This window comes from Somniosus microcephalus, chromosome 11, assembly GCF_052327205.1.
Source record: "Somniosus microcephalus isolate GS21.2 chromosome 11, FLI_Smic_1.0, whole genome shotgun sequence".
Taxonomy (NCBI): Eukaryota; Metazoa; Chordata; class Chondrichthyes; order Squaliformes; family Somniosidae; genus Somniosus; species Somniosus microcephalus.
The window spans coordinates 145,622,451-145,636,362 of NC_140997.1; the positions used below are offsets into that span (position 1 = coordinate 145,622,451).

Genomic DNA, 13,912 nt, shown 5'->3' on the forward strand with positions numbered 1-13,912 from the left:
AGAACAATCCCCCCATCCCAGGAACCAGTCTGGTAAATCTTCGTTGCATTCACTCCATGGCAAGTATATCCTTCCTTAGGTAAGGAGACCAAAACTATACACAATAGTCTAGGTGTGGTCTCACCAGAGCCCTATATAATTGCAGTAAGATGTCTTCACTCTTATACTCAAATCCTCTTGTAATAAAGGCCAACATACCATTTGCTTTCCTAATTGCTTGCTTTACCTGCAGGTTAACTTTCAGCAATTCGTGTACAAGGACACCCAGGTCCATCTGAACACCAACATTTCCCAATCTCTCACCATTTAAAAAATACCCTGCTTTTCTATTTTTCCTACCAAAGTGCATAATTTCACATTTCTCCACATTATATTCCATTTGCCATGTACTTTCCCACTTACTTAGCCCCTTGAAGCCTCCTTGCATCCTCTTCACAACTTACATTCCCACCCAGCTTTGTATCATCAGCAATACTAAGTACTGCTCAATTATCATCCCCACCTTCACCAACCTCCACTAGCATCCTACCCTTGAATGCATTGAGTGAGAAAATGCTCATCTTCACTTACAAACCTCTCTATTGCTTTTCCCCATCCCTGTTGCTGAAACCCCCTCAGCCTTACATCTCAGCTCACACTTTCCACTGTTCGGACACAGACCCAGTGTTTCCATCTCCCTTGCTCCATTACTGATGGCACAGCCTTCAGCTATCACAACCTAGCACGCAAATTCTCTCCATAACCCTCTCTTCCCATCGTCAAACGCCTCCTCAAAAGCATCTCTTTGATCACAAATTCTGCAATCTCCTCTTCGCCACCAATTCCCTGGCCCTATGCTCCTGAATTATCTCTCTAAACCTCTCGCCACTTCACTCTCTTCGTTTAAGACCCTCCTTAAAACCTACCTCTTTCACAAAGCTTTTAGTTACCCCCCACCCCCCTTAATATCTCCATCTTTGGCACGTCATCAATTTTTGGATGATTAACTGCTATGAAGCGCTTTGGGACGTTTTCCAATCCTGAAGGTGCTATACAAATATAATTAAGTCTTCCGATTTATTGAGGATGATCCTGGATCACCTATGCCATCCTCAACCCCCACAGTGTAGCAGGCAGAGCTCACAAATGTAATGCCCAACTTCAGGAATGCAGAGCAAAGCAGAAGATTAAGTGATTTTTCTTCCACGCTGAGAAGCAGGAGTCAACGTAGGTCACCTCCGTTATGACTTTTGTAAAGTATATGACTGGGCTCTTGGGCAGAAATATTCACAGTTCCATTTTCAGTGGGTGAAAAAAAACAAGTGGAGCCACCATTGCAACTCAGAGAAGGAAACATTTAATCCACTATATTTTGCAAAAGCTCGAATTGTTTAATTATACAGGTTGGGCGTCTGTGTGATTGAAAGTTGTTGGAAAAAAATATTGGTGTAAATTGATTGTACACCCAGAGGTATCAACTGCAGAGGCTTCAGTCAGTGCTTTAATGCTTTGTTGTTTCAATAGTTCATTCCTCCCGAGACCCAATTTTCCTACATTTCCATGAGCAAAAACAAGACCTGAAGTGCAGGATCGTCTGAAATATCACATGCCATAAGGCCCATAAAATATTAAAACTTGCCATCCCACTTGAATGCCAACAAGGTTACCAGTAAATATTTTTAACTGTTTCTAATGTAGCTATGTTCAACTTCCAGAGACTTGTGTTAGAGACGAGTATGAATGAAGTAAACCATATGCAAAAAACAAAAGTCACAGGTAGAACTGTTTCTCTTCTGCTATTTAAATTGGCTGGATACAGGTATCCCAAGAGTCCATCAATGCCTTTTCTTATTGTTCCTCAGGGAAATATGCAGACATAAAATGCGGGTAATAACTAAACGTCTAACTCAAAATAAGAACAAGAACAGAAGCAGCTGGAGCCATAATCTGTCTTGCTGTATTTGTGATGCTCCAATTCAGCAACAGCAGGATTCCCGGTGTGCATAGAGATTTGTTTTCCTTGAAGGTTGGGATTCACGTATCAAACAACAACTTGCATTTATATCGCGCCTTTAACGTACCAGTTTGTATTTAATTTAAACACAAGTCAAAGCTCAAGGACCACTCAGAAGGTTTAAATCCACGTTCCCATCAATCTGCACATATCTCAAGTTGCGGACACTAGCAGATCTTAGTTCTCATTTAGGATTTATGAGGCAACAACCCTTTCCAAGTCTCCAGGGTAAACCAGTAAGAAATATGAGCGCAAAATAGGGCTTCAAGGGCTGGATTGCCATGGATTAAGAGGGCTGTGGACACGCTTGGCATAAACAACAGTGCACTGAGTTTCACAAGAAACCAGAGTGTCTACTAGGTACAGCCTGGTTCACCTTGCCCCACGCACACTAAAATTACTTAAATGTTTCCATGCAACATAATGATGTCCATGAATTTCTACGGCATTGGTTTAGGTTTTCCACTTACATGCTCATCAGCCTATGATCCCTCCCCCCCCCAATTCAGTTTAATGTACAGGAAAACAATGGCGAGGTGAGCGCATTAGTAGAAAATCCTGGTTACTGTGTCGGTTTACCTGCTGTTCTGAGTGTCTGACTGGAAGGGCTGTGGAGCTGCCACTTTCAAATGGATTGTTAATCATACAGTTGAAGCATCAGGCGGTCACAAGTCATAATTTAGGAAGCTAGGAGCAGAACTGTTTTACCCAAAGGAAAACAGAATTGTGAAATACATTACTAGCAAACAGCCGGGTATAGATAGGTTCAAGAGATGATTGGAGACAATACAGATTGAGGGATACGATGAGAAGATGAGTTAGTGGCAAGCTACACTGTAAACTTTTGTCTTTTAATTCTAATATTCTTTTGCATTAGATTAACTTCTTTTTGGTAGGGGAGGGGGTTGTTTGTGCTTTCCTCACTTTAAATACATACAAACATTAGGGACAAATTTTCAGAAAGAAAGAACTTGCATGTACCATGTGTTTTACTTCTGGCAAATAAAAGGGTCTTGCTCACCTGATCTGGGGTTTAAGGAGTCACATTGTGAGTTGTACATTTGTATGAACCCTTGGTGTCGTTTAATCAGCTGTGCTTTGGTGCCTTGAGTTGACAGCCCACATTCCTTCAACTTCTTCCTCAAATCCCGGTCAGAAAGCAGATTATAAACTAGCTTAGGCAGCAGTTTCCTTTTGTTCACAGAGCTTGAATGGAAAAACAAACAAGAGGACACATCTTCTTCATTATCATTCCCCAGAATGAGGTGGGCTTGTGCACAGCAATATCTGACAAATATACTTCCTTTTTTTTAATTGGTTATGTGTAGAAACAAAAAACAAATTGTATGACAAAGGGATGAGGGGTTTCAGTTATGTGGAGAGATGAGAGAAGATGGGATTTTTCTCCTTAGAGCAAAGAAGGTTAAGGGCAGATTTAATAGTGTTGTTCAAAATTATGAGGGGTTTTGACAGAGTAGATAGAGAGAAACTGTTTCTACTGGAAGGATAGTCAGTAACCAGAGGACACAGATTAAAGAAAATTGGCAAAAAAGCTAGGGGGGGGGGGGGGGGAAGATGAGGAGAATTTTTTTTACTCAGCAAGTTGTTATGATCTGGAATGCACTGCCTGAAAAGGTGGTGGAAGCAGATTCAATAGTAACTTTCAAAAGGGACTTGGATATATGCCTAAAAAGGAGAAATTTGCAGAGCTATAAGGAAGGAACACGGGAGTGGGACTAATTGGCACAGGCAGAATGGGCCAAATGGCCTACTTCTGTGCTGTATGATTCTATGATACACATGCATGTAAAATGTGGCAAATAGTGGCAAAAATACGATGAGGAAAGAAAGGTAAAATAGCAATAAATCCACACCTCCCGAAAAACCTTGCAATGGATCCAAATTAACAGTAGTAAACATTTAAAAAAAATTGTTTCTACATGAAACATATACCTCAGTTACAAAGCAGAGCCACTTTGAAAAGTTGACTTATTTCCCCATTCATTCATGCAGAGAATAAAAATTTTAACTTTGCATTCTGGAAATCTGAAATAAAAACAGAAAATGCAGAAAATACAAAGCATGTCCAACAAGCAGCTGAAAGAGAAAAGACAGGGCAGATTAACGTTTCTGTGGAGATCCTGTGTCAGAGACGCCGTATTCCCAAAAGGGGGCTCTACCTGAATTGTAAATCTGTCCCTTTTTTTAGTTCAGATGCTGATGGACTTTTTTTGCATTTCAAACATCTTGTGTTTTTTATTCCATTGATGGTGCAGGGCAGCTTCACCATCAGGATTGAAGAGCAGGTTAAAGGGGCAGCTGAAAACACGCCAATTGGAAGTAGCTTTTTGACTTGCGTTGGAAAATGGTTGGGAGGTAGGAGACAGAGAGTGGGGATAAAGGGGCTAGATCATAAAAGGGAGGAGGTTATGCTTCAGCCTTGCTCAGACCCCACTTGGAGTACTGCATTCAGTTTTGAGCACCGCACCTCAGGAAAGATATATTGGCCTTGGAAAAGGTGCAGCACAGATTCACCAGAATAATACCAAGGGCTTAAAGGGTTAAATTATGAAGACAGGTTGCATAAACCTGGCTTGTATTCCCTTGAATATAGAAGATTGACGGGTGATCTGATCGAGGTGTTTAAAATGTTAAAAGTATTTGATAGAGTAGATACAGAGAAACTGTCCTCTAATGGGGAATCAAGAACAAGGGAACACAATGTTAAAATTAGAGCATGCCCATTTAGGAAGGAAATCAAAAAGCACTTTTTCACAAAAAGGATAGTGGAAATCTGGAATTATCTCCCCCAATAGGTCGTGGATGCTGGGTTAATTGTAGCTTTCAAGGCTGAGATGGATAGAGTTGTTAGCTAAGAGTATCAAGGGATATGGAGCTAAGGCGGGTAAATGGAGTTGAGGTACAAATCAGCCGTGATCTAACTGAATTTGCGGAGCAGGCCTGAGGGGTTGAATGGCCTACTTCTGTTCCCATGATCCTACTCAGCTGGAGTGTTTTTGGTACATTTACCTGCAGCATGGCTCCTCCAACCAACATTACATCTAGCCAAGTAAATAAAAATTAAAGTTTAAAACACCTAACTTACTTTTATGAAAAAACATTTCTAGAAATATTGCCAGTTATCAAAATAGTATGAATTTCCACTAACTAAATGCTACAAATATTACTTTGAAAATGTGATCAAACCAACAGAGCACTTAGATCATTAAATCACCTCAGAAACTAAATTAAGTGCAATGCGCTTCAGGATCTATCCAAGCACGATGAACAAAGGGAATTGGGACAACCCTTTCCTGTCAATTAAGGAGCTCACTCCACAATGCCACTGCTGCAATCAAGATGAACTCCACAACCTCACCAGCCAATAGCTGTCATGCTGTATCACCAGCCAATAGCTGTCATGCTGTATCCAATTACATCGCAGGAAAAGTAACACTTCAGCTGTCTTTGTCAGAAAGCAATCTGAGCTGCTCACCAGCCCTCTTCCAGCAAAGTCACAGAAGGTACTGATACTGAGCAATGGGTTCACTGGAATCTGCATTACTTGCTTTCTCGATTATTTCATCAGAACTTCCGCGGGACAAAGCCATGTGTTAGGTGTCACCACCCTGCACAGCCTGCTAAAAACGATCCTGGGCTGCATAAATTGAACTCAGCCCAAGAAAGATTAAATTCACGATATTTATACTGAATTATACTAGACTGTGGCGGTATCACCGGGTGTCCCTTACATATATAATGTACATAATTCACTTTAACCTAACTGTATGTATATTACTTACCTGTTTGGGCCGTTGCCCCTTTAACTTACCTGTTTGGGCCATTGCCCCTTTAAGACGCGCCCTAGCGTGCTGACGTCACGTCACGTATCACGTGACACACGTAAACGCGTCGGCCGCCGGCCTAGTTCGGCCGTCCGCTCCCTCGACGGTCGCAACGGCCAGCCACAGTGCCAGGTGCCTCTCCCACTCCCGCGACTTCGGTCGCAACGGCCAGCCTCAGTGCCGGGTGCCTCTTGCGCTTGCAACTTCGGCCGCAACGGCCAGCCTCAGTGCCGGGTAGACGCGTCGACGCGGGTCATGTGACTGCCCCAAGCGCGGGCGAACGCGCTGATGTCACGACGCGGTCACGTGACGCCCAAAGTGCGGGAAAACACAGCCGAGCGTGATGACGTCATCACGCTATCCAGAGGACTGCGGACTCAGTCCTCATGGCGTCCCCGCTGGGGAAAGACCTATTTCACAGTGCTCCTGCATCCAGCCACCTTACCTGCTGTATGTCATCTGTTCTTGTAAATAAACAACTTCTAGATTGTTCTCCTAAAGTCGAACTCGATTATTAAGTAGTCATTCGTCCGATACCCACCTAGGTGAACACGAACTGCTACAAGCCCCCATTTTAAATGGAGGAAGTTACACAACTATGGAGAGAGAGCTGTGCAGTGGGATTAGTTTCTGATTGTTCTAGCCAAGAGTCGGCACAGACACAATGGGCCAAATAACCTTCTTCTGATCTGTAAACCTCTATTTCCATGCCTAGGTTTTTGTGTACTATGTCTAAGATTAAAAACTGGGGGCTCTCAATGATTACCCAATTTTATTATCTACCAGGAGAGGTGGGCCCTTCCATTATGGCAGATAGTAGGAGTTCCACTGTAAAAGGAAAATGTGCATATTGCTGGTGAGGGTGGGGGGGGGGGGAAGAGAAAAGAACAGCAAAAAATACAAATGAAGGATGCTGACAGCAACTCAGGTCCGAATGCAGCTGCACCACATATTGAACTAGCCTGATCCTTTCAAAAGACACAGAGAAGGTGATGGAGGAACAAACTAGAAAATAAGACCTGTAGATGCAGGATGTAACTGGGGAAATGTTCCACGTCATCAGAACTGACATAAATAGCACTTAGTTGCTTAATTGAACTGGTCATACTTCAAGAAATTGCACAAAGGGGGATGGTGAAGGTCAGGGTTTATTCCAAGTGCATATTTTTTCATCAAACTGAATATAGTTTCATTATCTGACCAAAGTCTGCAAATGCATAGAAACATAGAAGATAGGAGCAGGAGTAGGCCATTCGGCCCCTCGAGCCTGCTCCACCATTCAATGAGATCATGGCTGATCATCCAAACTCAGTACCCTGTCCCTGCCTTCTCCCCATATCCCTTGATCCCTTTAGTCTTAAGAAATATATCTAACTCCTTCTTGAATATATTTAATGAATTGGCCTCAACGGCCTTCTGTGGTAGAGAATTCCACAGGTTCACCACTCTCTGGGTGAAGAAATTCCTCATCTCTGTCCTAAATGGCTTATCCCTTATCCTTAAGACTGTGACCCCTGGTATACAGCAGTTTAACGATATATAAATTCCCAGAGGCAACAACGTAACTACAATGATTCTCTATGTTCAATGAAAAAAGTTGAGCTAAAATAGGTTCTGCCAGTTTATAAATCACAATCTCCCCTCCAGCAATATTCTTTGTGCTGTCTACTCCTGATAATTCAGTCATTTTTTTTCACAAAACAATTGAATTACCCAATAACTTGAATGAACAAATAAGTGGAAATTTAGTGCTTAAAAAAAGAGCATTATCAGATAATTTAAATTAAATGACTTTGAATTGAGAAGAATAGGCTTCAATGGCCTGACCTAGGCACAACCTTACGTTTAGTTCAAGTGAGAGTAGCATTCTTCTACTTTTTCCTCACCCAATTTGGTCTGCTCACATCTCCCTGATGCCTGTGCCAATGAAGCTCTTAGCCAGCTGCTTGCGGATCCACAAAAGTGGGCCCTGTACTAGTCCAAATTAACCGAGTTTAACGTGCCTTTCCTCGGTCAGATGCGTAACCTTCACAGGACTGAGTCCGCAAACTAGTGGAGTGGGTCCCTACAATGCAATGGCACAGCATCATTAGTCAACCTTTGTTATAAGTACTGCATAACTGGGAGATGGATCCAGTTGATCCTTAGATTTTCATACAGATGGAGACCAAGCATCAAGGATCCATCTGTAAGATGCACTGGCCTAGAAATTGAGTGCCCTTAGCGCCGATTTTGCGGCGCTAGAGGGCCTAGCGCTGCAATTGGCGCCGGCGCCGAAATTGCCTGGGGCCCTTCCGCCGCGGTAGACCGGTAGCGCTGCGCCGGCACCGATGACGTCATCGGTGTGCGCAGCGTCCCGGTTGCCATGCTGACGGGCCCCAGCGCCGAAATTCAGTTGCGGCCGCCTCGCCCGTGGCAGCCGCAACTAAGACTCCGGCAAACGAGTGCTGCCGGAGTCTGCGCCGGCGCTTTAAGGAGGCGCGGCGGCCGGCCGCTTTCCCGCCGGCCGCCTGCCCGCAGCTCCCTCCCCGGACTTCTCCCCCCCCCCCCCCCCCGGAACAGATGCAAGCCCGGCACTTGTCCGAGGTGCCGGGCTCATTTTTGAGGAGATTTGCGCGGGCCGCGGCCGGGTGCAGGCAGCTCCTCCTTAACGGAAGGAGGAGGCCTGCACTTCCCCAGCCTGCCGCACCGCATCGGGTGCCGCAGCGCCGGAATTGTGGCGCGAAACGGCAGTTAGCGCCCTTTTCCAGGCGCTAAGACCCTTCAGTAGCGCCGGCAGCCGTTTGGGCGCGGCGCCGCTGAATTTTTGGCGCGCGCAGGGGGACTTAGCGCCGGCACTAACTTCCGGCGCTAAAGCCCTGGCTAAGCCAAAACTCAATTTCTAGGCCACTATATCCAAAACTGCACAACAAGTGAAGCTGTAGCTTCAGATATTAAACAGAAATATTGCAACTTTTTTCCACTGCATTTCTCTATTTTCTGGAACTTTCATTTATCGATTCAACAAATTTCAACAATCCCAGCACTGTCACAGCTTCAAAATGAATAATGTACCACAAGCCATAAAAATGAAGACAAAGTATTGCATAAGAGATATAGCATCATGGCACAGTACGCAGGAGCAGCTACAAATGGCATCATGGCACAGTGCACTAGAGCGACCACACATGGCACAGTACACTAGGGCGACCACACATGGCACAGTACACCAGAGCGACCACACATGGCACAGTACACTAGAGCAACCACACATGGCACAGTACACTAGAGTGACCACACATGGCACAGTACATTAGAATGACCACACATGGCACAGTACACTAGAGTGACCACACATGGCACTGTACGTTAGAATGACCACACATGGCATCATGGCTCAGTACGCTAGAGTGACCACACATGGCACAGTACGCTAGAGTGCCCACACATGGCATCGTACGCTAGAGTGACCACACATGGCCCAGTATGCTAGAGTGGCCACACATGGCATCATGGCATAATACGCTAGAGTGACCACACATGGCACAGTACGCTAGAGTGCCCACACATGGCATCGTACACTAGAGTGAACACACATGGCCCAGTATGCTAGAGTGGCCACACATGGCATAGTACGTAAGAGTGACCACACATGGCCCAGTACGCTAGAGTGGTCACACATGGCATCATGGCATACTACGCTAGAGTGGCCACACATGGCATCATGGCCCAGTACGCTAGAGTGGCCACACATGGCATCATGGCCCAGTACGCTAGAGTGACCACACATGGCCCAGTACGCTAGAGTGGTCACACATGGCATCATGACCCAGTACGCTAGAGTGGCCACACACGGCATCATGGCATAGTATGCTAGAGTGATCACACATGGCCCAGTACGCTAGAGTGGTCACACATGGCATCATGGCCCAATGCGCTAGAGTGACCACACATGGCATCATGGCCCAGTACGCTAGAGTGACCACACATGGCATCATGGCCCAGTACGCTAGAGTGACCACACATGGCATCATGGCCCAGTACGCTAGAGTGACCACACATGACATCATGGCACAGTACGCTAGCGTGACCACACACGGCACAGTACGCTAGAGTGATCACACATGACATCATGGCACAGTACGCTAGATTGACCACACATGGCATAGTACGCTTTGTGACCACACATGGCCCAGTAAGCTAGAATGACCACACATGACATCATGGCATAGTACGCGTGAGAGGCCAAACTTGACATCATGGCCCAGTACGCTAGAGTGACCACACATGACATCATGGCACAATATGCTAGTGACCACACATGGCATCATGGCACAGTACGCTAGAGTGACCACACATGGCATCATGGCACAGTACGTTAGAGTGGCCACACATGGCATCATGGCCCAGTGCGCTAGGGTGACCACACATGGCATCATGGCCCAGTACGCTGGAGTGACCACACATGACATCATGGCATAATACGCTAGAGTGACCACACATGGCATAGTACGCTATGTAAGATTCTCAAAATTAACAGATCCCCCAAAACGAAAAGGATAACCCTATTAAGATGACTTTGGACCCTTGCTAAAAGCTTCAGGAGTGATAAAAGGGCATGTTGGGCCTAGCAAGGAGTCTCAAGGTCAAAAACAGACTTGGCATTTTAAAAGGACATGTTCAGGCATGGTTCGGGAAAAGGCTGTTGCAGAATTTGGGATCTACCTCTTCAAGATAGTCAAACTGTCTGGGGGAACTGAAAACGTCACTCAGCCCCTATCAAGAAATTTACATGCTAACAAGAGACCCACGGAAGGACAGCCTCACAAGACCCATCCAAAAACATGCATAAAACAAATTGTTTCGCCAACCTACAAAGAACCTCAGGCCCCACAGGAAACTAAAAGCTTGAGGACAGTTCACTTCAATTAGATAAGAGCTCAACAGCTCAGGAAAACCATCCCGAAACCACTTGTCACATCTTTAAACAACTTCAACAGCACAGGAAGCCATCCCGAAACCACTTTAAACAACTTAATTAGCAGGCCCCGATTAGTATAACTAAAGGCCTGTTTTCACAGCAGTGGGAGTTCCAAGTTCGAGTGCAGTACTCTCTGCAGTTCGAAGGAGTATCACAGAAGTTCTCTCTCTCTGGAAACAGTTCAAACACAAGAAGAAACCAGAGTAACAGTTTCAGTGATCATCAGACACCTCGCGGCAACAAGGGCCTTACGAAACAACCAACCGAACATTACCATCAGCCAACCGGGTAATATTGGGCCACCGCGACCAAAGAAAACCAACTTGGAAGAAAACCGAAGATTCCCAAGTTTTTCCACTCTACAAACTATTCCTGCGTTTGGTGAGCATTATCCCTGGTCCTTTAGAGTCCAACTTAGCTAGTAAGGTGGGATTGGGAGGGGTGAGATATTTTTCTACTGTAATTCCCTCGTGTATGTCGAAGTGTTTCCCCATTTTATTAGAGTGTTAAGATTATTGTGTTGTATTTTCTTTCTCAAATAAATTTCAAATTTCTTGTACCAAAACCAGTTGTCTGCTGCAATTTTATCACAACCCCCAAATAAGTCCAAGGTCTAGAACCAAGGGAGTGGGAGCGATTCGAACCGCTCATAAGTCAGTGGTGAAGCTGACCCCAAACACCACCCCCTACATAATGGCAACCACGGCACGAGCTTGGCAAAAGGGATGTAATGCAGTAGACACTGTTTTTGAGGAAAGGACGAAGATGGAAGAGAGGATTTCCTCTTACGTGTTCGAGAAAGTAAATATAACAAAGAAATGGGTGCTCAGTCTGTTGCGCGCCGAGCGTCCGATGGATGCTGCAGCCAAATGGACTGAGAGCAAGGATCATAAAAAGTCTGTGGAGAAAGCCATCTGGTTGGTCTGCTCCCAGCGACAGATCCAGCTTTTAGATAAACGCATTGAGGCACTGACAGAAGAGCTGCGGGAACCAGCTCAACTGTCTCACGCAAGGGCTCTAGCAGGGGAAAGGTTGTTAGCAGAATTAAATGCCCAAAACCAGGAAAAGATGCAGATAGTGGAAAAGCATAGGAGCAGACAGGAATACTTTCGGTGTCAGGTCACCGAGGCAAAAAGTAATGAACTAATGTTACGAGAAGCAAACGCCCGCCTTGCCAGGCAAATAAAAGAACAGGAGGAGAGGTTGAGAGACGTACAGGCAGCTTACAAGATAGCAAACACCAGGGGGTTTGAGGCGGGAGATCACGGCCCCTGTCAGAAGCAGATCGATAGTTTAAACCTTGCTCTGTCCAGGGCAAAAGGCATGGTGTGCCTAATAAGCCTGGGTGCAGCCCAGGTGGACCTGGAAGTAGAAGGGGAAAATGTTCAGACGTCACCTGTGGCGCCGGGGAACAACCCGGTTGGGCAGCAGGAGAGACAAACGATTTGTGAGGCTGGCAGGGAGTGCACACCACCACCACCTGTGGCGCTGGGTTTTAACACGGTTTGGCAGCAGGGAGGGGTGGGCGAACCAATGCAGGAAAGGTCAGAGTCGGGGCTGATGTGCCCAGTCCGGCAGCAAAAGTTTGACCCGCCCGGCAGTGGTGGGGGTCAAGGACTCCTTGAAAGCCAATTCGTGGTTCCCCATGGTACCCAATAGCTTATAGGGCTATGATAAGCCACCTGAATAAACTCACCCAAAAGGGGGAGCCCTCGGTCCACTTCATGGAAGTGGAACAGGCAGCGGGCATTAACGAGTGTGATGACTCCAAGATGGCAAAAATGCTCCTTTTCTCCCTGGATGGCAACGTCTACCAGTCCCTCTCTGCGGAGAGTAAAAAAGGGCAGGGTGGGTATGCTGCTATCCGGGATGAAGTTCTGGAGGCCATGGGTATGAACGATGGTAGTCCTTTCTCCCGGGTGGAGAGGACAACACAACTAGCAGGGGCGACCCCACAGGCTTTCGCAGACCGACTGTGGCCTGTATACAAGAGTGCCTGTAATGGGGTTCTCAGGACGAGCTGACCCACTGGCTCCGAAGCCTGGTGGCAAACAGCTTGCCACGGATCAGAGCCAAGGCTGAGCTGTGGTTTGACCCGAGAGACCCCCAGGTCACCGAGGAGACAGTGATCAGACAACTGACCCTGGCTCACCGGAACGGTAGAGGGACAGAAGAGCACCCACCAAAAGGAAAAGTACATGAAATGAAACCTAGTACAGGAAACTTTGTGCTATCCGGAAGTTGAATGTCCGGCAACTTTGATCTAACGGCAGAAATCAGCAGCCGTTTTGGTTAGGTTTTTTTTTCTCCTAGCATTCTTTTCACAGGCAGGCTCTGGAAAGCGTCTTTGTCGCTTAGCAACAGCTTCAGAGACGCTTCCAAGCTACTGGGCCGAGTGTTTAAAAGCTGTTGCTGAGCAACAGTGTTTGTGGTCAGACACGGCAGGCTCTAGAAAGCGTCTCTGTATCTTAGCAACAGCTTCAGAGACGCTTCCAAGCCACGGGCCGAGTGTTTACAAGCTGTTGCTGAGCAACAGTGTTTGTGGTCAGATACTGCGATGAAAAGCTTCTATCTGATAACACTGACGCTGGTCTATCCGGAGCTTTTAAAAAAACGGCAGTAGCTCGGTCCCATGGGTGCCGGATAGCACAAAGTTTCCTGTAATAAGAGTGGCACCAGGAAGGGGGTAACCCTTCCGACACGAAGCGTAGCTGCTTCGGGTGCAGGAAGAATGGGCATTGGAGGAGGGACTGTAGGAATCCGTGGAAGGATAACATAGGAAAGAACTCCCCAGCTCCTGCCCCAAAAACAGAAACACCAACCTCTCCCCCCACGTTAGACTCAGTCATAGCTGCGATCCGAGCTTTATTAAATAGCCCAGGGAAGGTAGCCACCGCCACTGGTGCTTTAACCCCATCTGCCCCATACAACCCAGACCTATGACTAGAACCAGCGCAGCCTGTCTACCTGTGTCCCCTTGAAAGACACGCCCAGGAAGAGACCTCCCATAATATGGGGGAATACCTGTGGTGCCAGGTTACGGAGGCCAGGTTAAATGAGCAGGCCTTACGGAAGATTAACAACGAGAGCTGACGGTTTGGAGGGTCAGCTAAG

At 46.3% G+C, this 13,912-nt stretch overlaps 1 protein-coding gene across 1 annotated transcript in view; it reads right to left on the bottom strand.

Annotated features, from left to right (window-relative positions):
* Nucleotides 1-13,912, bottom strand: part of rad18 (RAD18 E3 ubiquitin protein ligase) — a 358,590-nt gene that overhangs the window by 298,445 nt on the left and 46,233 nt on the right. The window contains exon 3 of the mRNA XM_086001346.1: nt 3,015-3,199. Within this exon, the coding sequence (XP_085857472.1) occupies nt 3,015-3,199 (185 nt within the window). The remainder of the gene's footprint in view (nt 1-3,014; nt 3,200-13,912) is intronic.